Source organism: Camellia sinensis, chromosome 15, assembly GCF_055761805.1.
Source record: "Camellia sinensis isolate YWXY chromosome 15, ASM5576180v1, whole genome shotgun sequence".
Classification (NCBI taxonomy): domain Eukaryota; kingdom Viridiplantae; phylum Streptophyta; class Magnoliopsida; order Ericales; family Theaceae; genus Camellia; species Camellia sinensis.
The window spans coordinates 17,085,237-17,110,106 of record NC_138975.1 but is presented as its reverse complement, the minus strand read 5'-3'; the positions used below and the strand labels follow the sequence as shown (position 1 = coordinate 17,110,106).

The 24,870-nt window shown below is 37.5% G+C and overlaps 1 protein-coding gene across 1 annotated transcript; it reads right to left on the bottom strand.

Annotated features, from left to right (window-relative positions):
- Nucleotides 1–1,931: 1,931 nt before the first annotated feature.
- LOC114271237 (dentin sialophosphoprotein-like protein) lies at nucleotides 1,932–24,594 on the bottom strand. The gene is made up of 12 exons (XM_028212857.2): nucleotides 24,060–24,594; nucleotides 17,698–17,924; nucleotides 15,035–15,102; nucleotides 9,633–9,707; nucleotides 9,085–9,446; nucleotides 8,827–8,895; nucleotides 8,648–8,736; nucleotides 3,679–5,880; nucleotides 3,465–3,542; nucleotides 3,216–3,330; nucleotides 2,577–2,627; nucleotides 1,932–2,445 (listed from the first exon to the last, which is right to left on the bottom strand). Exons 1-12 carry the CDS (start codon nucleotides 24,465–24,467, stop codon nucleotides 2,395–2,397), a joined length of 3,795 nt encoding a protein of 1,264 aa, XP_028068658.2. The 5' UTR covers nucleotides 24,468–24,594; the 3' UTR covers nucleotides 1,932–2,394.
- Between the last annotated feature and the right edge of the window lie 276 nt (nucleotides 24,595–24,870).

Here is a 24,870-nt window from a genome sequence, read left to right as displayed (position 1 = left end):
GTGTCAGAACTGTGAATTATGTATAATAATATTTTTATGTTATGTTATTGTGAATTTGATAAATTTTTTGTCTAATTGTGCACACAAGATAGCTTTTAGAGTAAATTGAAGAAAAAAAATTAAAACATGAAGGGTTAAAGTAAGGGGGGAAAAACTTTAAATATCAAAATGAGAAAATGACTGAATATAAAAATGACAAAGTGTAATTTACCCAATTTCAAAACTAAGATGGTAAAAAAATTAATAATAAATATTTATGAATTTTTCTTTTTTTTTTTCTTTTTTTTTTTTTGGGCTGAAAGTAATTTTTAAGGATTAAAAATATATATTATTTCTTTTTTTATTTTTTATTTTTCAACAATAAAATCAAAAAATAAAATCTGAAATCTGAAACAAATTTTAAAACTTAATTTCTAATACAAAAAATGATCCTTACAAAATAAGACACAACTATGAAATATCCAATTCTATATAAAAAAAAAAATTTAATCATAACATAACTTATTTCTATTTTCTTATTTCTATTTTCTAAAAATCTACGATTGTGTATCATATACACTATTTTTGTAATGCTTGTTACACATTTTTATGATAAATATTATATAATCTTCTCATAGATTTATAATAATTTATGGTTCAAAAATTAAGTTATATATTTTTTGTAATGCCATGCATTTTTATGATAATATTACACATTTTTTCATAAAAAATATAACGTTATTATAAAAATGCATAATTTCAAATTATAAATATATCAGTATGATTGTGTTAAACTATTTGTTTATTTTTTATCTTAAGAAATTTAAACCGTACTGGTCAAATTATTAAATATAGATTGATAAGAGTGAAAATTATTCTTTACAAAATTTGCACATGTTTATTGATCCCAATAAAAATAGGAGAAATTTAAAATTAGCGTAAGTTTTGAAAAATAATTACAAATAACTGATAAATTTTATAAATATTAATAATTAAAATCATACATTTTATCATAAATTTGTAATAACTTTTCAAAACTACCCCTAAATGGTAATTTCCCCATAAAAGCAAGCATCAATGGACGCAATTGTATCCATTCAGCATTGGCCATGGAACTCAACACATACCATTACCTTCAATACATAAACTCCAAAATAGTAATAATAATAATAATAAACACACAACAATAAAAACTATTTTGAAAATATGCATTTTCAAAGAGAAGGGGGTTCAAATGATGGAAAATATTTTTATTGCTAGCTTGATTGCCCAACTACGTTTTTAAAAACAATAAAATTTCAAAACGACGAAAATTATCAAAAAAATACTAATAATAAAGTCAAACATCCCTACCACAAACAAAATTCGAAATTCTTAGAATTTGCTAAAAATAACAATTCCTCCAATATATAATAAGATATATACCATTATTTAAGTTACATTACAGATACACAGAAGGATTGATCACAAGAACTTCAACAATAGGAGATCCGAGACTTGAGTCTTCACAACTCCTTGAAATTATTGTTAAAAGTTAACACTATTACTCTCGATTCCCAAATGATTAGTTAAATAATGACAAAATATACTAATGTATTCTAAACTAATGCAACACGCTCGTGCAGTGCAATTTTACATACTAAAGTGTTCTAGACTAATGCAACACGCTCGTGCAAGTTTACCTGAGACGCATCTCATCATCTCTTGACATCTTCAATTTTGATCTCTCCACCAAACCTAAACACCTAGCACAAGTTTTGTCTACTAAAATTGCTCCTGTAACGATGGTAATTAGCGGAAATCAAAACCACGGTATCTATGATAATTAGTGAAAATTAAAACCATGGTATCAATGGTAGCTCTTGGGAACCTCTTTGGATCCTTGTCTCGGCTAACCCTAGTTGGACTATCTAACAAAATACTTGACATGATTTCACATGAATTCCACAGGGGGACTAAAAGAGGCGACCTTTTGTATAAACCATTGTTCAGTAGCAAAGACAATCGTACAAAATTTGGGGGGCACAGGGAATGGCTTTCTTACAGTGTTGCCACCAGAGCAACAAAAAAACTGCCACAAAAATCCACAAAAAAATAGGGCTCGTAGACCTGCTTGAGAAGATGAATCACAAATTTCCTTCTTTCCACATTGCTCTAACAAGGGTTGTGGCATCAACATTTTTTTCGTTTTTGGTTTGGGTGGCTACAACTTCATTCCCATGGAGACTGGAGTAGAGCTTCCTTTGCAAGAACATTGTGAAGCTTCTTCTACCGATAGTCTCTCACTCCAGCCATTTATAGAATTTTACAAATTGATTTCCACATTAAAAACTGTAGCGCTGTCATTGGAACAAACCTTGGCTGACATAAAAAGAACCCAACTGGAATCTTAGGGTATAAAACAAGAAAAAGGCATCAATCTCTTATATATGAGACAGCGTAGTCTTTAATCATCTGCTTCAGGTTCTGCAATAAGATATCATAGTTATAAATACATATTATCACAAGGGGCTATTACTCAAACATGAAATCATTTTGTGGCAGACTAATAGAAAAGATATCAAAGATTGAAAGTGACTAGTTTGGATTAAGATTACCTTTAATTCTTCATGAAGCACAATGAATATTTTCTTCAGCCGTTTATGTCTCTACATAAGTTGAATAATTGAAATCAAGTCAGACTAGGAAGTCCAAGAAGCAGAATAGGTACAAATGATTCATTAAGAGCCCCCAAATGAGCATGAGCTTTAAATTGAAGAGGATGATTTCATATCGTCAAATCAAACATCACAAAGCTTAATTGTTGGAGCAAAAGAGATGCCACATGATGCAAGTTTCTGAGCTGAAAACAACGTTTGATTGGCTGTGAAATCCATCAAAGCAACTATAGAGACCCTAAAAGTTTTTAACGGTGATAATCATCATCCATGCAAACTACCCAAGGCTTGGAGACTTGAGCACACAGCCAATGTGTTGAACCTAAATGGGCAAGGTCAGCAATTGGGATTTATAGCAATCTGATTTCCACAACACTCCAGATTATTGTAAGTATCATGTCACAAAAGGTGTGTTAAATCAGGTTAGGAGAGGGATGATTAAAAATAAGATAAATTGGAAAATACAAGGGGAAAATGGTATTTGGTCAATAAACAAAATTTTCATAATAGATTTAACCAATGCTTCAAGCATTCCATGTATATGAAATAAAACATGAGAGAAACAAAAATGAGGCTTACCGTTCCACACTGACGATAAGATTCCTTTAACTGCCCCAAAATGGTAAAATATTTTTCCATATTATCCTTCCCTTTTGCAATTTCAAGGTCCTTTCCCAGTTTATCAAATTCATTCCTGCAACAAAAGAAACCACGTCTCAACCAACAAGAATTTGGACCCACAAATCCAATTTGCAGCAACCAAACAATTAGAAGCTAAAGTGGAAAGCCCAAAACCTTGAACGTGAGCAATTAAAATTTCCATAATACCTGTAGCTCTCTAAAGTCTTGTTCAATGAGCAGTAGCTATCATACTTCTCACGATACTCCTGCACATATTCTTTGTACCTAAAGATGCATGAAGACAAAGGCAACAGAAAAAATGAGCAGATGCCAAAATTTTAGGTGACTCCACAACATATGGAAGATAAAAGGCAAAGGAAAAATATATTAATTAATGTAAGCAAACTCTGTGACTACTTACTGAGAGAAGTCCTTTATTGGTCCTTTGAGATCCGGCTCCTCCTTTTCATACTTGGAATATGAACAACTATTCTCATCAGAAGAAGATTCCCTCCTCTTTAGACCCCCTTCATTACTCTCAGTTAAAGAAGTATCCTTGTGTATATCACCTGAGTCTGCCAAAGTATTTGATTTTTGTATTTTACTTTCTTTCATAGGATGAGAAATTGGTCCCCTATATGTATCATGCTGCTGTGGTGCACTGATAGATGCTTTCTTATTAGTATCTCCAAAATCTTCTAGACCAATCCCCTGGCTTGCTCTAGCTTCGTTATGTCTAAGCTTACCACTCACATCTGCTAATTTTTGAGTACCAACTTCAGGACGATCTACTACTCTTGAGAGGTGTAGTGGGCCTTGTGGCTGAGATGGCACAGCCCTTTGGTGTGGTCTTGTTAAATCTTCAGCATGATGTTCAGGAGTCCTCCTCTTAGATAAAGCCTCTGGATTGCTAGGGATCCCACCCCTTAAATGGGGTGGGGAGGGCTTTCCAATGTCTACAATTGTTTTTCCAGTAGGTTTTCCCTTACTCAAATCCAAATTCCAGTAATCTGAAGAGCTTTGTTTGTTCTCTGACTGCTTAAACGAACTTTTTCTTTCAAATTCCTTCTTAACCCCAGGAGTTTCCTCGGACAAAGGCTCACGAAGTTCACCCAACTCCAAGTCTGAAAGCTCCCTTTGAAGCAATTTGCCTCTCCCATTTATGGCAGGGGATCTTTCCATATGAGAGTTTGAAACCTCTCCAGCCTCCTTAAATTTCCCACCCAGTTCACCATGTTTCCCATAATAATAAGAGTCAAAGTGTGTTGAGTGTTTATCTCCAAAAGCAGCTTCCTTACAATTTCTTGGCATCTTTGTCTCTTTGGTATAACAATCTTCATCTTGTATTTCCCTAGAAACTGTGTCTTTTTGGGCGGGTAAACCCTCATGCGACTGACGATTCCTTTCAGAATATTTACTGCCACGTCCCAAGTTCTCAGCATGTATACCAGGTCTTTCTGCTGAATCAGGAGCCTTTACCCGTGCATTAAGATCAACAGGCTTTTGTCCTGAATTCAGAGAATCCGAAATAGATTTACTAGGGATTCCTTGGTTGTAGCCTTTTTGCAAGGCAGAATCAGCATTTCCATCCCTAGAGGCCCTATTCATCATTTGGGTGGAATGGCCCTTTTGAGGGTCTTCAATGACTCTATCAGGAGATGATTTTTTAGGACTTTCCAAGACAGAGTCCCTACCTTGAGATGCTTTTGGTTGAAGAGAGCTCCCATCTTTTAATCTTTTTGCATGTTCAGATTTTTCACGAGGGTGCGGGTGCTTTGAATCAGAACCCCTTTTAGATTTACCTTTGAATATCCTCTCAGAGCTGTCAGTCTGCCCACGCTTGAAGCCATCTTTAGCAATATTTTCTTTGTCACTAAATAAATTTCCTGTGTAGACCTGGCTCTCTTGATGTTCTTGGTGAGCAGGAGAAGAAAGTCGAATGTCTTCAACAGGTTTTTCACTGTCTTTATTAGAAATTGAATTGGCAACAATAGCAAAATCAGTCTCCGGATCATCATCAGGCAAGTCTTTCTCAATCTCAGCTACATCAGAGCCATTGCCATCTTGTTTTTCATCAATTCCATTTTGTACAGGCCCAACAACAAAATCCCTCCATGCCATTGGTGCTGTAGAAAACCCTGGTTCAGAAGTTTGCAATTGCGGCTTTGATTCCTTGTCATCGTCACTCGTCATGATATCCACATCCTCATCAGAGCCCTGCTTGCTGTTAGAAGAGGCATCGCTTTCACTGTCACTGCTACTTCCGCTTCCACTTCCAATTGGGCTCTTACTTTTGCTTCTGCTTCTACTATGGCTTCCACTGTCACTTCCACTATCACTGCTGTCAGTTTCACTATCACTGTCACTTCCACTATCACTGGAGCTACCTGCTGGCCCTTCACTATTGTCAGAAACCTTTTTATCACCAAAAAGATCAGGAGAATGGTGTTGGATATCATTTTTTTCTAAAGAATTAAATTCTTCTCCAATGTTAGAGTTCAACTGTGCCTGTTTCTCAAATTCTTCAGTAGCACCTTTCTCTGGAAAGATTGGTATGGGAGCAGGAACGTCGTCACGCTTGTCTTCAAGAGCAGGTATTTGGTGAAGATTATCTTCAGGAGAACTGCAAAAGATACAATATTACAGAAAGTAAAGAAATAATTTTCTAGAGAATGATGGCACCCCTTCCAAGATGTGTAACTTTCACCTTTTATAACAATTTACGAGGCAAGATTCTATGAAATTGTTTCCATGGTGCGGATGTCTGTGTTGATTAATGGGACTCCAGCGGGATTCTTTCCAACTTTTCAAGGTCTTTGACAGGAGGGACCCTTTGTCACCACTGCTATTTATTCTAATGATGGAGGCGTTGAGTAGATTGTTGGATAGAGCAGTGCAGGAAGAGCTACTGGAAGGTTTTGTTGTGGGATCGTTGTCTAGTGCTACTATTGGTGTATCTCATTTGTTATAAGCAGATGATGCTTTGATTTTTTGTGGGGCTAAAGTAGAGTAGGTTGGACATTTGAGATGTGTTTTGCTTTGCTTTGTTTTGATTTGCTTTGAGGCGGTGTTGGGCCTCTAGGTCAACTTGCGGAAGTCGGAGCTTATTTCAGTTGGGCAGGTTGATAGGTTGCATACTTTAGCGGTGGTATTGGGCTGCAAGGTCTCGGCGTTGCCGTTGTCTTATTTGGGTTTGCCATTAGGGACATCATTCAAGGCGAAAGGGGTGTGGGAGGGAGTAATGGAACGTGTTCAACGTCATCTCGCAGGAAAGGAGGGAGATTGACATTGATTAAGAGTGTGTTGAGCAGTATTCTGACCTACTTCATGTCGGTCCATGTTATCCCAGTGTCAGTGGCACAACGAATGGAGAAGCTTTAGAGGGATTTTTTGTGGGGAAGTGGCGGAGATGAGTTTAGGCATCATTTGGTGGATTGGGGGTGGATCTGTCTACCTAAGCAAGCAGGGGGTTTGGGGGTGAGGAGGTTGGTGACTTTCAATAGAGCTCTCTTGGGGAAGTGGTTGTGGCGCTTTGCGTTGGGGCATGATTGATTCTGGCAGAAGGTTGTGGCTTCTAAGTATTGGGTGGGACGAGGGGATTGGGTTTCGAGAGATGTGGCTTGTACTTATGGTTGTGGGTTATGGAAACGGATTTGGTTGGAGAGGGTGAAGTTTTGGAAGTGGATTGGGTTCAAGGTGGGGAATGGGGTGAGGGTTAGGTTTTGAAAGCATAGGTGGTGTGGTGGGATTTTGCTGGAGACCTGTTTCCCATTGATTTTTAATATCGCGATTGATTGGGAGGCTACAGTTGCTTCTCATTTGGGAGGTGGAGGTACGGTGGTTTGGAATATTCAGTTACGGTAGGAGGTGTAGGATTGGGAGGTTGCTCAGTTGGTGGAGTTGTGGGGTTTTTTATACGGTTTGGGGATGACTGGAGAGGGACAAGATGGTATGGTGTGGAGTGGGAGGGGGGCAAAGGGAGGATTCACAGTTGCGTCATTCTATTGGGGTTTGGTGGGGGATTGTGGACGGGTATTCCCTTGGAAGAGTGTTTGGGTTTTGGGGGTTCCTTCTAAAGTTGCTTTCTTCATGTGGATGACAGCTTTAGAAAGGAATCTCACTTTGGTGAATTTGATGCGGCGGAGGCATGTTTTAGTGAATCTGTGTTGTACTGATGCGGAGTCGGTAGAACATTTGTTTCTTCATTGTTTGGTGACATCGCAATTGTGGGGTTTTGTTTGCTCACTTTTTGGGATTGCTTGGGTTCAACTGAAAGGAGTGTTGGATTTGCTTTGGCTTTGGCGGGGTGTTCGGCTTGGGCGTCGACGTCGGCGGGTGGTTGTTGGCGCCATTCTGTTTAATGTGGCTTGTTTGGTTGGAGCAGAATAGACGCACCTTTTCCGAGGTCTCACATGGTGTCTCTTGGTTAGAGAATCGTCTTCTTGTAGTTTTGTATAGTTGGTTGGAGGGGAAAGTTGATCCAGACCTATTTGTCTTTTTAGATTTTATGTGATTAGTTAATGCTTGTTTTTCTGTTTTCCCCTAATTGGGGCGGGCATTTTGTATTTGTTGCATCTCTTTGATGCTTTTTTAATAATATTTGTTTATTTATCAACAAAAAAAAAAAAGAAAAAAAAAAAGAGAGGATGTAAGAGTACAACCAAGCCCCCCCCCCCCCCCCCCCCAAAAAAAAAAAAAAAAGAGTATGAAATTACATAAAGTTCTTTTGTATGTGTCACTTTTTAATCAAAAAGAAAAGGAAAAAAGCTACAGCATAGCGGACACCTGGCTTATTCACCAGATAAGCAGAATGCAGTGAGTCAAATCCATGAATGAAAAATATATCCAATCAAAAATTACAGGCATGGAATTTCCAGTAATTATTCCAACAATAAAAAAAATAAACAAATAAAAATAAGGCAGAGGAGAAAATCAGGATTGCATGAAATTTTCATCCAAAACGTACAACTATCAGATCAAATTACGAAATGTAAATGGATAATGATGCAAAGATATCAGCATCCAAATTAATGAGATTGACAAACAAATGGCACACAAAAGCAGCATGGTTTTTTTATTTTTATTTTATTAAAAGCAGTTAAAAAATAAAAAGAAGAAGAAAAAAAAAAAAACTCATATCATTCTAGATGCGAGGATAGGATAATTTACAAAGTATCACATATTGCAGATTTTATGCATGCCTTGTGTAACACAGTAATATTTTTTATCCCATTTCAGTTCATCCTTTTCCTAATGGATAATCAAGATGAAGCAATGAATACAAAGTACCTAGCTTGTGTCTTGTATTGATTATAACTTGCTAAAATATAAAACAGTTAAACAACTACACTGTTGGTAACCCCCTTATGCAATAAAGAAATGGCAGGTACCTTCCACTTTCTGACAAAGGTTTCTTGAAGTTTTCCAACTCCACTCCTGGTTTCAAGATATATCTTCCTGGGGCTTGGAAAGTTGCAATCTGATTCCGAAATTTAAATGAGAACACACAAGATCATTCACTCATTCACTGTTCTTACAAACAATTGTATCAAGGATTTCCACCACTTACTTTTTTAATTATGTGCTCAATCTTCTTTGCAGAGTTGGGTATCATATCGCCAATAGCTTTCTCCAAGGCCTATAATATACAACAAAATGTAGGAGCAAAAAGAAATTAACAAGCATGTGATAGAGAATGAATGGATGCAATGAAATATACTCGATAATTTGATGAAAGTTTTACTGCATGAACGTCCTAACAGAAATATATAAATTACTCACAGAAAACCAACAAATTTGATGAAAGTAGTTTGAATCACAAGCTTACCTTTAGACTCATACCCTCAGGTTTCTCCGTAAGTAGTGAAATCAGCATGCTCTGCAAGTCCATTGGTTTAGCTCCTAAATTCCCCTTGCGTCCTGGTTTTTCCCATACTGCTCCACTAGTGGCCCTGTTGGGCATTTCTTTCTCAGAGCTGGTAGCATTCTCTTTACTCATAACCTGACTGGGCATAATCTCTTCTACACTGGTATGACTTTTGATAATATTACCAATTCCAAATGGAGATGCTGGAGCACCAGAATGCTCAGGTGGTGAAGGTAGTGGAGAACCTGATGGCCTGCTCTTCGCAGGAGTTGTTGAGGGCAATCCAGGTTTGTAAGTAGATTTAGGAGGGCCTCCAACTGCAACTGTGGCAAGAGAATAAAAGAGAAATTAAAGAAATTTTAACGACGACTTACACAAGTAAGAAAATTTTAAAATGAATTAACAACAATTTAAAGTAGCAGCTAAAGTGCTCGAGTGATGTTCAAGTTGAACTTCAAAATAAAGCACATCCTGAAGAAGAAATGTTCATATTTAACAGCACCAATTACCTGGAGGTGTCTCAATTTTCCTCTTTTTGAATTCAGGCTCCTTCTTTTGTTTGAAAGGCTTTCTCCACGGGTTAACTAGAAACAAGGAAACCATGTTAGGTACCTTGCAATGATGTCAAAATTTTGGAATGTAATTCTTACATTGGAAGTATTTACATGAGAATGCATTTAAACCAAATTACAAGATCAGTTATCTCGAGGAGATCAATAATCCAACATCTGCAAATGCAGGAGAATTAACTTATTTACTTCTATCACCAATTTCTCATTATCATAATACAGGGAAAATGCCAGAATTATTGATGTGGATGTCATTTATTACCAGACGGTATAAAACTAGATCTCACATTGCCAAATAAATGGAGACTACTCAACAATAGCAGAAGTAAAGAGATGTGGTCTTTTAGGCCTCCTTTGTGAAATATATTAAATGTCCAACACAAAAAGAAAGTGTTAGATTTGCATAAAAGAAAGAAAAGAAAGAAATGAAGAAAAGAGAGAGCATTGCTGCTGCTGTATATTATTTCACACCACTAAACATATTAGGGTTACACATACTTATAATAAAAGACTAAAGGAACAAAAGATATAACTACCCTTATACACTAATACTTAGCACTCCCCCTCAAGTTGGTGCAAAGATATCTCTCATGCCCAACTTGCAGCAAATAGGATGGAAAATCTTACTACTAAGACCCTTAGTAAAGACATCAGCCAATTGATCTGCAAACTTCACAAAAGGCATACATATGAAACCCTTATTCAATTTCTCCTTGATGAAATGTCTGTCGATCTCAATATGCTTTGTTCTATCATGCTGAATAGGATTGTGAGCAATACTAATGACAGCTTTGTTGTCACAGTACAGTGTCAATGGTTCACTACAAACAAACCCAATATCATTCAACAAGGACTGGAGCCACATCAATTCACATGTACCATGCGCCATAGCCCTGTATTCTGCCTCTGCACTAGATCTGGACACCACTGCTTGTTTCTTACTACGCCATGTGACTAAATTTCCTCCCACAAATGCACAGTAACTGGAGGTAGATTGCCTGTCATCTATAAAACCAGCCCAATCAGCATCTGTGAATGCCTCCAACCTCAAATGACTATGATTGGAAAATAAAATCCCTTTTCCAAGAGCATATTTAAGATACCTCAAAATACGATACACTGCATCCAAATGAGGGGCACAAGGCTCATGCATAAATTGACTCACTATCCCAACCGCATAGGCAATATCTGGACGAGTGTGGGATAAATATATAAGTCTTCCCACAAGTCGCTGGTACCTTTCCTTCTCCACAAGATCACCACTACAAAGATGGTGATTAGCCTCAATTAGCGAATCAACAGGTCGGCAGCCTAACATGCCAGTTCCCTCAAGAAGATCTAAAATATACTTCCGTTGAGAAAGAAAGATGCTTTTGTCAGATCTGGCAACTTCAATCCCAAGAAAGTACCGCAACGAACCAAGGTCTTGACCAACAGCATCTTAAGATGTGTCACTTTTTCCTCATCCTTACCTGTCACAACTATGTCATCCACCTATACTATAAGCACAGTTACCTTATTTGCGTGACGGTTGACAAACATTGTGTGATCTGCATTGCTTTGCTTATACCCGAACCTCAACATAGCCTTTAGGAATCTGTCAAACCAAGCTCGATAAGACTGTTTCAAACCATATAATGCCTTTTCAACCTACAAACTTTCCCAATTGTAGACTAAGATGAGAATCCTGGTAGTATATCCATATATACCTCCTCCTCCAAATCACCATGGAGAAATACATTCTTCACGTCTAACTGCTGTAAAGGCCATTCCAAATTAGCTGCACATGAGAGAATAGCTCAAATGGAATTCATCTTTGCCACAGGAGCAAAGGTTTCTTAATAATCATATGTCTGAGTAAATCCCTTGGCCACTAATCGTGCTCTGTACCGTTCAATTGTTCCATCTGCTTTCTGCTTGATGGTGAACACCCACTTACACCCTATAGGCTTTTTTCCACTAGGAAGAGAAACCAACTCCCAAGTGTTATTCTTGCTTAGAGCTTGCATCTCTTCTACCATAGCTACTTTCCACTTAGGATCATTGATAGCTTCTGTCCAACTCTGGGGAATACATGCAGAAGACAAAGACGAAACAAAAACACGATATATAGAAGACAATGAATCATATGACACAAATTTAGAAATGGGGTGTTGAGTACAAGCCTTAACCCCTTTTCTAAGAGCAATAGGAAGACCCAAATCATTGACAATAGGACTCTCAACTAGAGGTAGAGGGATAGATTGAGATGCATTACCTGGAACTGGCATGAGGGATAATGATGGGTTTGGTGGCACAAGGGATGCTTGCTCTTTCGGACACCGAGAATAAGTCTTAAGATCAGCCCTGTCCAAATGACCACTAATGTCAGGCTCCACATCAAGAGAACTATTAGGCTCCCCCTCACCACAAATAGTAGTTTGCTGACTAGGAAGGAAAAAAGACAACTCGTGTTGATAGGCCATCTCCTCATCCGCAATCTCATCCATACCACTACTACTCTCCTCCGGAGGAGATGGCGGAGGAGAAGGAAAAAAGGACATAGATTCACGGAAAGTGACATCCATACTTACATACACTTTGCGAGTGAGTAGCAGAATAACCAATAAAGACACAATGCACAGCCTTAGGATCGAGTTTCCCACGAGTACGAGGTTGCAAATGAACAAAACAGACACACCCAAACACCCGAGGAGGAAAATAAGAGGTGGGATATGCGATAAGAATCAGTTGAAGAGGAATCTGAAATTGGAGGACATTGGAAGGCATACGGTTAATAAGGTAAGCAGCGGTAAGAACAACATCACCCCAAAATGACTTAGGGACATTCATGGTAAACAAGAGAGAGCGAGCAACTTCAAGAAGATGGTCATTCTTGCATTCGGCAACTCCATTCTATTGAGGAGTACCAACACAACTAGTCTGATAAAAAATGCCATGCTCCTCTAGGTATGCCCGAAAAACTCAATCAACATACTCAGTCCCATTATCACTACGAAGAATTTTGATTTGAGCATTGAAAAGATTGGTCACCATTTTATGAAAAGTTTGGAAACAAGAAAAAACTTCACTCTTAATTCGAAGCAAGTAAATCCAAGTCACACGGAAAAAATAATCAATAAATGTAACAAACCATCGATACCCAGAAGTAGAAACCATAGGGAAAGGGCCTCACACATCGGTATGAATAAGCATAAAAGGAAAAGTACTTTTATTAATTGAAGGGTAACAAGTACGTTTATGCTTTGCAAGTTCACAAGCATCACAACCAAAAATACTACTAGGACAATCACGAACTAAAAAAGGAAAAAGTTTCTCTAAAACACTAAAGGAAGGATAACCCAAACGGCGATGCCACTAATGAAGGAGAGAAAGAGAAGAGCCAGTAGTGCACTTGAGAGCTGAAACAGGGGCTGGAGAGGCCAAAACCAGTCAAAAACTGAGAGAAAACGTGCTGAAACTGAGAAAAATCGACAAAAATAGAGTGAAACCTTGCCAAATCATCAAACCAATCCTCCCAACCCTAGGACAGTCCCAGTCGGCTCCCAAGGTAGAGGGAGGAAGGAAAAAACAGCCAAAAACAAGCCCCAGCAGGGACTTCCAAAAAAATCAATCGGTTTTTCCAAAAATCAACAAAAATTGGAAAAACACTCAAAAACTCATCAAAAAATTAAAATAAAAATCTATGGTGAAAACCCATCGAATTTCAACCATACAGGAATTTTTTTTGGATTTTTTTTTTTGTGGATTTTTTTTTTTTTTTGTGTGTATAGGGAAAAACGAAAGAAACAAGAAACAAGAGAAGAATCTTCAAGGAGGAAGATGAAGCTCTGATACCATGTTAGATTTGCATAAAAGCAAGAAAAGAAAGAAAGGAAGAAAAGAGAGAGCACTGCCGCTGCTGTATATTATTTCACACCACTAAACATATTAGGGTTACACATACTTATAATAAAAGACTAAATGAACAAAAGACATAACTACCCTTATACACTAATACTTAACAAAAGGAAAGTTCCAACAAAACTCATGTGGCTATATATTGGTTCCACTCCACATAAGTCAGATCATCCTACAAAATCCCAGTAGGGTACCATAGCATCTTGCACTGAAAACAAAAAACATACCATGGCATCCTAACCTAATTCATCCCCACCTTGCCCTAGCCCAAATCCTGACTTCTCTCTTCTCAGCATGTTTTTCATTCAATTTCACAGTAAACCAAACGGTTCAAACTTCAACTAATTCAAGCCTAATTCCATCTTTAAAACCTAATCTTATCTTCCATTCGTCAACCCTTAAAGATGTGATCTTATCCAGTAACATGTGATGAGAGTGCAGCCTTCATTAGGCACCATCGTACATCACACATTGAACCACTGATTCTATTCCATACATGATGTGCATGGTGTATGCATGCATTTAATGGAGCAATAAACCCCAACATGTCCATCTTCAACCCCATCCAGAGTTTGTTGTCATTCCAAGTATAGAAATGTCTCAAATTTCACGTCATTCAACTATCATCCATTCAAATAAATCAAAAAAAAAAAAAAAAAAAAAAATTCATTCCGTTTGGTTTCCATTTCCATAATTCACTTTTCAAAAAAATCTACTTTTTCGTTTTCCGTATTTTTCTTCTTTCACTAAATTTTTTTAATATTTTAAGCAATTTTTTTTTAAAAATTTTTAGACACACCTAACATAAATACACTTAAAAACTATAATATTTGTGAAAAAAATCTTTAAAAAATTCACTAAATACCAAAAATATAAAAATAAAATAAAATAAAATAAACGAAAATTCAGTACATTTTTCGTATTTTTTGTATTTATTAATTTTTAAAAATATTTTTTCACAAATATTTCACTATTAAGGCTTATCTAAAAAAGTAAAAAAGGCGTATCTAAAAAAGTAAAAAAAAAAAATTGCTTAAAATTTTAAAAATATTCATTAAAAATAAAAAAAACACGAAAAACAAAAAACTCAATTTCTAAAAAACTGAATTCAAAAAATTAAAACCAAACACATTGATGGTTTTTTTTATTGGGGGAAGGGGGTTAAAGATGGGAAGGAGGAATATTGGCCTACTTTAGTAGGAAAAATGCTGCTCTGAATCAAATACCATACAAAAGAAGTTTGGTGCTGTTTTGCACAATAATGCCAACTATAATGAAAATTTGAAAACTTCATAAAAGAATTTGGCAAAATATACTACCATCATTCAACATTTGTTCATAAAATTTTCTCTGCATGTCATCAAGGATTAGAAATGGTAACTATTAAAAAAAGAAAGAAAGATAAAGAAAAAGATAGATAAACATTTGAATCAAAATCTTACCCTCTGCAGCAGCTAATGCCTTCATTTGACTCTTCATTGACGGATTTCCATGGTCTAAAATAATGGCCCTGTGATAAAGAAAATACAGTCAATATTACTTGCATAAAGCATCCAAATAGCTTGAGGAATCACTCTCAACAATATGACTATAAATCAGCCTTTAAGTAACTCTTTTGAAACAGAAGCGCGTAGATATGACTAAGGGAGGCATCATTCCAAATTTGAAATATTATTTAGAGATGATAGAGAAAACATCAGGGCCATTTCTTCAACACTAAATATAATCTGAATTAATTGTTGGGCAAATTTGGGCACAATTTTGTCCCATATAACGATCAGCTTAATCATGCAAAAGGAACAGATTTACAAATGTTTCACAGATAAGCTTCTTCTTTTTCTTTTTCTTTTTCTTTTTTCTTTTTTTTTTTATTTTATTTTAATTGTGATATGTTTACTGTCCAATCATAGCAACAACAGCTCTCTATTCACACACACACACACTCAAAAAAACAGATCTGAACTTGCCAGAAGTACTGAAACAAATTCTACAGGCAAATAAAAGATTGGACAATAACTACATTAATTGCAAGAAGTTCTGGGTCACAACCAGAAAATGTAATATCTGATTTGAAAACAATTCTGAGGAACAACAAAAAGTTATTGTGTGATTAAAGTTGAATGTTGTGCAAAAGCTTTATAACAGTCTGCTATGAATGCCATCATGATGAAGCAATGTATTTCACAACATGAATGCCATTGTTACAGGGTGAAAAGCCTCCAGTTTGAACAAAAATGCTTTAACTCATTTTCAGGAAGCTTTCCTTACAAGGCCACTCACAATTCAAGAATGACGTATGCATTATCAGGAGTTTGCACCAACTAAAGAGTTGTAAACCAAATTTACAAATGACGAAAATTATAAGGTTTCCAGATACTTCCAAACACATAAAGAAAAACTAATATTACCCAGCTTAAAGCTTTACAACTAACACGTCTTTGACCTATAGGAATCAGGACAACACTCATAACAAGATACATAATGAGGTCCTCAATATTGTATACACTTGCCAAATTAACACAAAAAATGTTGTGAACTGTAAGCTGGCACCAATTTTTGACAGCAACATTTTGCAAAGTGAAGCCCAACGGAACAATACAACAAACTTCTAGAAACAACCACCCAGTAATGAAACCCTTTTTGTATAAATTTAAAGCATCAATTCTTATTGCGTGTCACATGTCTCACAAATTTCCACCTTCCTGCTGTGACGAGGAATCCAACCTCAAGACATCCAAAAGATGAATTTGTCTTTGTACACCAACTGAAGAACAAAGAAGCAAAACCATTGAATTCTTAAGCTCGCTTAAAGCTGGAATCGAGGACAGTTATTACCTTCTATTCATCTTATTCAGGAAAATTCACCCAAGACAATCATCCGCAGTGAACAAGAATTGATTAGATGTGGGTGGAATGCTTGCCAATGGCTGAGACGTTCAGTTGACTCCATCCCCCTTTGTGGAGGTCCAGACCCTCACAAGTGAGAAGAAAAGGAAGGAGGGGGAGTTCCAACTATTAGATTTGGATTGACGGTAGGTCGGATTTGAAGAAAGAGTTCTGTTTCTCTAGAATCAGGCAACTACATGCGTAATTATTCAATGGTTTCTGGTGATGGGGGTTGTCTTTGCTATGATTTTAGGCTTTAGGGAGCTTAGCATACAAGCTGTGCTGTTTCCCTCTCAACTTTGGATTTATAGCAGACCCATGAAATCTAAAACACTAAACCACAATCCAGAACAGAAGACCACTACAATATTGTGTTTAAAATATTTTAAACACTCTGCAAAAATAATTATTTCCTTTATAGTAAAAACCAAAGGTGTGACTGACCCTCTAATTGGCACTAATCCCATGAATTAAACACAAAAATTCCCATGAGACATGCATTAAAACCAACTGTCCAGGAGAAACTACACTAGACTTTTGATCAAAAGGTCAAAATGGAGAAGATATCCCCCCTGAGAACACCAATTCTCTAACTTAGTCTGCATTGTTTCAAGGTAATAAATCCTCTGCATGATGACTTGAGTGATCTCGTGAATTAGTTTGTCATGAATTACATTGTAAAGAGAGAAACCACCTTTACATTAACACCAAGGATGCAAAATATGTATGACCTTATAAAAATAACCAAGTATTCAGCAGAACTCTACTCTGAAAATTTACATTGTACACTAAACTTATACAGGTTCTGGTCATATATAACTTTAAACAAAGTTACAAAGGAAAGAAACCACAAATGTGCCAATAACATTAATTACAGCTTTTGAGTTAAATAAAATCTTGGTAACAGATAAAAAAGGATAAAATGTATAAAATTCTCCGGAAAGAGCAAGAATGAAACATTAACCATAAGGCACAATCTCAACAGGTAAAATTCCTGCATATGCCCATTGAACTACATCTTACTGAGGCATGTGGATAGCAAAACATAAAGCCTTTATGCAACACATACATATCAAAAAATTATTAATGGATATAGATGAAAAAGCATAAAATTAGTGTTTGAAAGAGAGAGAGAGAGAGGAAAAAGAGATATATAAGCATGCTTAATCCACCAGATAATTATGAAGAAGACATTCTGCAAATCAAATCCACAACATACTTTCGTGATCTTAGCTTCTTTTCAGCTTCCTCTGACCGCATTTTAACATGGTTTTTAGTCGATTCATCCAAGACACGCTGTACATTCAGCTTGCGCCAGGCGCACCCTGATTCAACAAGCAAGCCATTTCCATCTTCACCACTTTGACGTTCTTCATATATGTCACAGAGGTCTCCCATTTCACGAGACCACACGAACCTGAAGTCCTTACCACCCACATCAATAACCTGATGCAATGACAGACTGCTTAAAGCTATGATTGATAAATTACTAAAAGGTCAAAATCACAAGAGATTAATAACAAACAGAACATTGATGGGCATCTTGTTGCAATTGCAAATGTCATGGAATCTAATAAGTAGTAATGTAGGAGATATGATATTATAAATCTTCACACACATTACGAAAAAAGGAAATTGGTCAGTTAAGTATCTAAACTCGCTCTATATGCAAGCCTACTTGACACATACAAACTTGTGAACAATTAATGATCCAGCTCTCAGAAATCTTCAGAACAATCCAAATTCACCCATAAACAAGCCGTAACCTCATATTCTTAGCTAATAAATAGAATGCTAAGTTACTGGAAACAGCTTAAATTTTTGCCTATGCATTCTCTTAGGATGAGAAACGAAAAAGAAGACAAAAGAAAGAAATGTGGAACACACAAATTACAACTTATTTCTCAGCAGCCAAATAAGAAGAAATCACAAATTAATTTTAGTATCTTGTCCTCAATAGACTGAAACTTATGCACTGCTTAAAAAGGTCTTGGAGTTCATTTTATAAAAAAGAGAAGCATTCCAGTTTGCTATCAACAGCTGATGTGCATGGCTGTTACAAACTATAAAGTTAATCAAGGATAGAGGAGTCCTTGGATAGTTGTCTGGGAATATATATGGGCATTTTAATCAGTGCTATTGATGCTGGAAATTAGTATAATATCTTCCAGCATCCTAACCCAATCAGCTATGTGATATCAAATAAACATCTTATTACATCCCTAGATCTTTTTCCCCTTCTTTATAGGTTGGCTTGTTCTGCAAATGTGTCTATAGCGTTGGTGGCTTGCTCGTCTATGGCACCCATCTCCTGAAATTTTGATCTCATTAGAAACTTGAATGATAGGGAGGCGGGGGAGTTGGCATCTTTGTTGGTTGTGCTCGAGGGGGTTTCTCTTTCTTCGTCTTCCAATAGTAGGGTGTGGAATCTTGTCTCTTCTGAGGTCTTTTCATGCAAATCCTTTTTTGATAAGATTATTGATAATCCCTCGATTCCCTTGTTCCCTTTTCATAAGAAAATTTGGAAAGTGGGTGTCCCTTATAAAGTGAAATTTTGCATGTGGTCTTTGGCTCAAAAGGGTATTTCAACTAATGATGATCTCCAGAAGAGAAGGCCTAATCACTCTCTATGCCCCCAATGGTGTGTGATGTGCAAGAGAAATTTGGTGGTAGCGGATCATCTTTTTCTTCATTGCCTGGTGGCTACTGTATTATGACAGCGTCTTTTCAGGTTATGTGATGTGCAGTGGGCTGCTCCACGGGAGTGTATACATATGCTTCTTATTCGGTTTGACGGGTTTGGGAGTACCAAGAAAGCCAAAACAATGTGAACAAGCATTGTTTTTGCTATTTTCTGGGTTATATGGTTGGAGATAAATGTTTGAATTTTTGAAGGCAAGGAAGTAAGTGTAGAGGATTTGTGGGATAGGGCTGAATATTTGGTCTCTTTTTGGGCATTTGTATCTCCTCCTTTTAAAGGAGTCCCTTTGTTTTTAATCTCTAGGGATTGTGCTGTTGTTTGCCATCCTTAAGGTTACGAGTTTTGCGTTTTTGTTTTGCTTTTCTTCTTTTCTTTTTCTTTCTTTGTATGAGGACTTCTTGTCCTCTTTCTCTTTCCCGTTTCAATAAAATTTTGTTGTTATTCAAAAAAAAAAAAAAAATTCTGGGGTCAAACCAAGACATGGTGGTCGTAGTCCTTGAAACTTATTCTGCCGGAGAAGTAATTGTGTCGTCCGAGGCTTCTGGCCCAGGCGGTTTTACCTGTTCTTGAGGGTCCTTCGAGGTAGAGGGAGATTGGGCGGATGGGCCTCTGCTCTGGTTCCTGTTATCAGAGGAGGAGGAGAGTTCTTCGTCAGTATATAAATTGTTTATATTATTTTTGTGTATCCCTAATCTAAGGAAATCGTCTTCCCTCCAAACGGAGAGACAACAATTTTGACATAACTCGTACTGAACGCAATTTCGACTTACAAACAAAATATTATTTTCTGCCCATTTTTTTACTTCTTCATTTAAGAAAGGAAATGAATTAAAAGGGCTAGTATATGGGGGCCTCTCTCTTTTGTAATGATCCCTGGAAAATGTTTTTAATTGGGGGTATTTTGTGACGTAATCGGTGGGACATTTTTCTTTACAGAGAGCATAGAATTGTTCCTCCGTTTCTGCTTCGCCAAGTATTCCCTTCCAGAGTTCGTCTCTGTTTTTTGAAGGACTTCTTCCCTTAGATGAAAATTCTCCCCATTCGACGTACTCGCCCCCTTTCTGTATATACTGTCGACTTGCTGTTGGCGAGTGGAGTTTTTCTATATTTGGATGGTAAATCCTCCCATTGGTTCCAGTGAGATCGAAAAATCTCGGGTTGGAGGTTTGGATCTTCTTCGTGCATTGGACCATGGCATGAAGGTGAGGGTTTCCATCTTCATGGAGCTCCCTTGCGACAAGTATGTAGTATGGCTGACAGGCTAGTTGGAGGAGAGACTGGAGGAGTTTTAAGAGTTGTTCTTTTGGGCATGGGCATTGTGGGTAGGTGAGGAAGACATTCTTGGCATAAAAACGGAAGGAGGCTTGGCGAGACATGATTTAGCTTATTTAGTAATTAACACTTAACTTACACTGGTGTGAATGTTGTTTGTCGAGGGCTTATATAGGGGGAGGTCACACCAGCTGGGGGGGTGCTATATATAATATTACTAGCGCCCCCCCTGTTGAAATTGTACCCGATAGGCAATTTCATCCGTCGATAGACGTACGGATGGTGACGTGTAAAGTGGAGATTAAATCCGTACTCACACCAAATAGTAATCACTATTTTGTGTGAGTGGTGTGAGTAGACGTGGCCGAATCCTGTCCACCCACGTGTCACGATCGTGGTGGTTTTGCTTGGAGATAAAGCAAAGGTGCACAGAATTCCGCATGAATGAACAGTAATGGGCGGGAATTCAAATTTTAAATTCCGAATCTCCGTATTTACAGCTGTCTATATATCTGGGTCCAGCCTCAGATATTTGTCAGTGGAGAGAGATATGAGAGATATGCTTTTGCAGTTGGAGAGTTATTACACTGAGGTGATTTTCTGGTACCTTGTTTCGTCCCTCTTTTTCTTTCTGCCATTTTTGTCGATTTATTTGGTATACAATGTTGTACTCCTTAGAAGAGTATTCAGAGAATTACGGGCAGTTCACTCAAATGTGTGTAGATCGCTTTTTGACGTGGCAACTAGGACTGTGGGAAGAGAGCCGGCGGAGAGCTCCGGTGAAGTTTGTTCCGGTGTACGAAGATCAGAGGGCAAAAATATCAAAGCTAAGGTGTCTGAACAGAAGGGTTAGCAGAGGTAACAGATCCTGTAGAAGTGTTCGTATAAAAGACTTGGAGTTATTTATAAAAAATGGAATGAATAGGAAGCAGCCATTACCGGACCCCCCTTGCGTACCGGAGGTCAAGGACACCGGCGATCAGTGGATATAGGCGTAGTTACCGTAGTCGTGCACCTTTTAAGACCCAGGTCTCAGGATTACCCTCGCCAACTCCAATAAATATCTTGTCAGGTGTAGGGACGGAATCTGACGGACTATTATCGTTGATGACAAAAAACAACACGTGGTGGACCACAGCTTCGTCCTTAGCATCCTGTCCCAATTGAACATTACCAATGAATTTGATACCCTTAACCACGATCTTGTCTGATTGACGGTCAGATCTCTTATTACCCAACTCAATACCATTAAGTAATCTCGCCACGCCTTTATTATCAAACTTAACGTCCCTTAATTGTTCATCGTATAGCTGTAATTTCCTACCAATCTAATTCTCCCATTTCAACCCTATGTTAAAGATGGTGCATAAGGTTTGATGGGAAACATCAGAGATGATGAAATTCAAACCCAATTAAAATATAGTGGCTTTTTGGCGACTAACCCACCTTCCCAAACAAGGCCTTAGTCGAGTTGAATTACTAAACACTTCTTTTTATTTCCAATACCTATTTCCTTTCATTCCCACATTCTTAAAAACAAATTGAACAACTCCTACCCATGTAGAACATCAAGAAGATTGTGGTGGCAATGGAAGAAGTTGTTGGTTTTCCAACGATAAATCTACTACCAAATTCTTTCCATCAACTTTCACAAGAGGAACCAAGTTACACCCAATTGATATAACAATCCCATTGTCTACTTAATCTATGAAAAGTTCTCTAGACATGAGAAACATAACATTGTATTATAGCGCTACCATGATTAATCGAGGCACTAGGCATGATTTTCAATAACTCTGCTTATGTCGTCTTTTGACACAACCAACCTCAAGGCCAATTAAAAGAAGGGGATCATGGCAAATCAATATCCATTATGAAATTTATAATCACACCTTTATGAATATGGATACTAAAAATTCTTCCATTGAGGCGTTCCCTACTTGCAATGTGCTACATCGGAGACCAAGTGTAGTGATAAAACAACAAGACTTAACTAGGGTATAACTCAACCCCAAAAACTAGCTATTGAGGTGAGGATGCCCTTACGCTTATATAGTTCACTTAGTACCTATGTGATGTAGGGCTTCGCTACACACCCTCCCTCATGCATAGTGTGCTTACTAGACAACACTAGTGGTGTGCAGGCCACTAGGAACTTCAGTTGTGATATCATGTTACATGGTCTTGAGTAGAATTCAACCCCCAAAGCTAGATATTGCGGTGAGAGTGCTCTCATGCTTATATACTTTACTTTAGTCCTTAGATGATATGGGACTTCGCTTTAATATTTCCTCCACGAGATGTGTCACATTGATGTCTAGTTGTGGTGAGAAGTAGGCAAGGATTCTTGCACTTTAATGAACGAGTGCGTGCAGAAGCTAATCCAAGTGAGTAGTATACAATTAGAAACTTGGAATATAGGAATACTACCGAGTAAAGGGATGAAATTAGTAAATACTATGATTGTAATGAAAATTAATATTATTTGTCAACAATAAACTAAATCGGTAGAAGAAATTTTATGGAGATCGAAAAGGGAAATTGAAAGAACCTAACATAAACAATGGTATAATGGAATTGGAATAGATAAACATAAGAATGGAATAACGATAGTTGTAGCTAAAAATTTAAAAGAAGCATTACATTAACGAAATTAGCATTAGGAAAGCAGACAATGAATATAATTAATGTTCATATACTAAAAGTTTTTACTAAATCATTTACATGGTGTGTTTATTAACACACAATAAGTGACTACTTAGGCCATCTCCAACGTTTACTCAAATTTATCATCAAATTCAAATTTGATGAAAAAGGCTTAAAACATGAGATCCAACCCTGTCATCAAAGTGATACCAATCAAAGGAAGCGGCAAAATTTTCATAAAATTACTGGGGCGTTTAATCTTTCATCAAATTTTGCACGTGACCGTTGGTGGAAGACCGGGTGGACAACCTCCCAGACAACTGGTTTTGGATAAAAATTTACTTTTCATCGGACGACCAGCAGGATAACCAGCATAATTGATGAAAACCGTTGGAGTGCATCATATCAGATCAAACTTTTCATCAATTTTTTACTCAAATTTGATGAAAGATTTGATGAACGATTGGCGATGCTCTCAGACCTACAAATTTACTTTAAAACAATCTGGATTTTAAGTCAAAGTGACCTAGCTTACTGCTGCACCTACAAAATGCTCAGGGGAAAGTGGCCTCCATATTTAATCTTAATGGACAAGTTCATTCTATAATTTTAGCCACCGAAACATTTTAGCACCAGATGGGTTTCAATTGGTAGCATTTTCTCCACTGCCAGATAACTCAAAAGGCATAAATTCTTAATCCAACACAGAAATGAAGAAAACCCAGAAACCCAAAACTTATCAAATTTATCAAGTACTGGCTGATTAATTTATCGACTACCCAAAATTCCCCATACTACAGATTGTAATTGTCCTAGTTTCCAATAACAAATTGAGCTAAAACACTAAAGTACTACTCCAACACTAAGACCAAATTCCAAACTCAGTTTCAATTTCACAAGGACCAAACTTTAATTAATATGGATTTGCCCAATCATGTGCGATTCAATTCAAGCAAACTTACATTTCCGGAAGTATTGTTCATATTCGAATCGAATTTGATCCGTGCAGTACCACCCTGAGCCTCAACGCGCTTGATCTCCTCAACTAGGTCAGGCGCGAGCCGTATAATCATGGCGAAGTCAAGGGGATTCCCGGTGACTAAACTAAACGTCTCCTCCGCCGCCGCCGCCGAAGGGGCTGATGCAGTAGAGCCAGCGGCGGTGTTACGGTTACGAGGACCAGTGCCGCCGCCGCCGACGGAGAGGCGGTTTCCGGGAGTAGAGGAGGAGGAGGAAGGGCGGTGGATAGGCGCCGGGTGGTGGAAGGTGGAGTGGAGGTTGTTGTTGCGCTTGCCGGCACCTCCTCCTCCGCCAGCACCGCCTCGGCCGCCACCGCCGCCGCGGCCGAGCTTTCCGGTGGGTCCGTACATTGCAAAGGGCGAGAATTGGGTCTGGTTGGGAGGGAATCGAACCTAGAGATACCGAAGAGACTTCTTCTGCCTATATATATATATTTTTTATATTTTATTTTTTTTGAATTATTTTCCTTTTTAGTTTATGATGATGATTTATATGCATACATTATAAATAGGGCAAATTACATATACACCCCTCCAGGTTTGGTTAAATTATAGATACCCCTGAGGTTTCGGAAATTACATCCCGCCCCCTGAGGTTTGTATTTTCATAACAATTTACCCCCTGAGATTTATATTTCATAACAAATTACCCCCTAATTTCTTATGCAAATATAGCATTCAGGGGGGAATTCGTAATTTCTCAAACCTCAGGGGTATCTGTAATTTTGCCAAACCTGGAGGGGTGTATATGTAA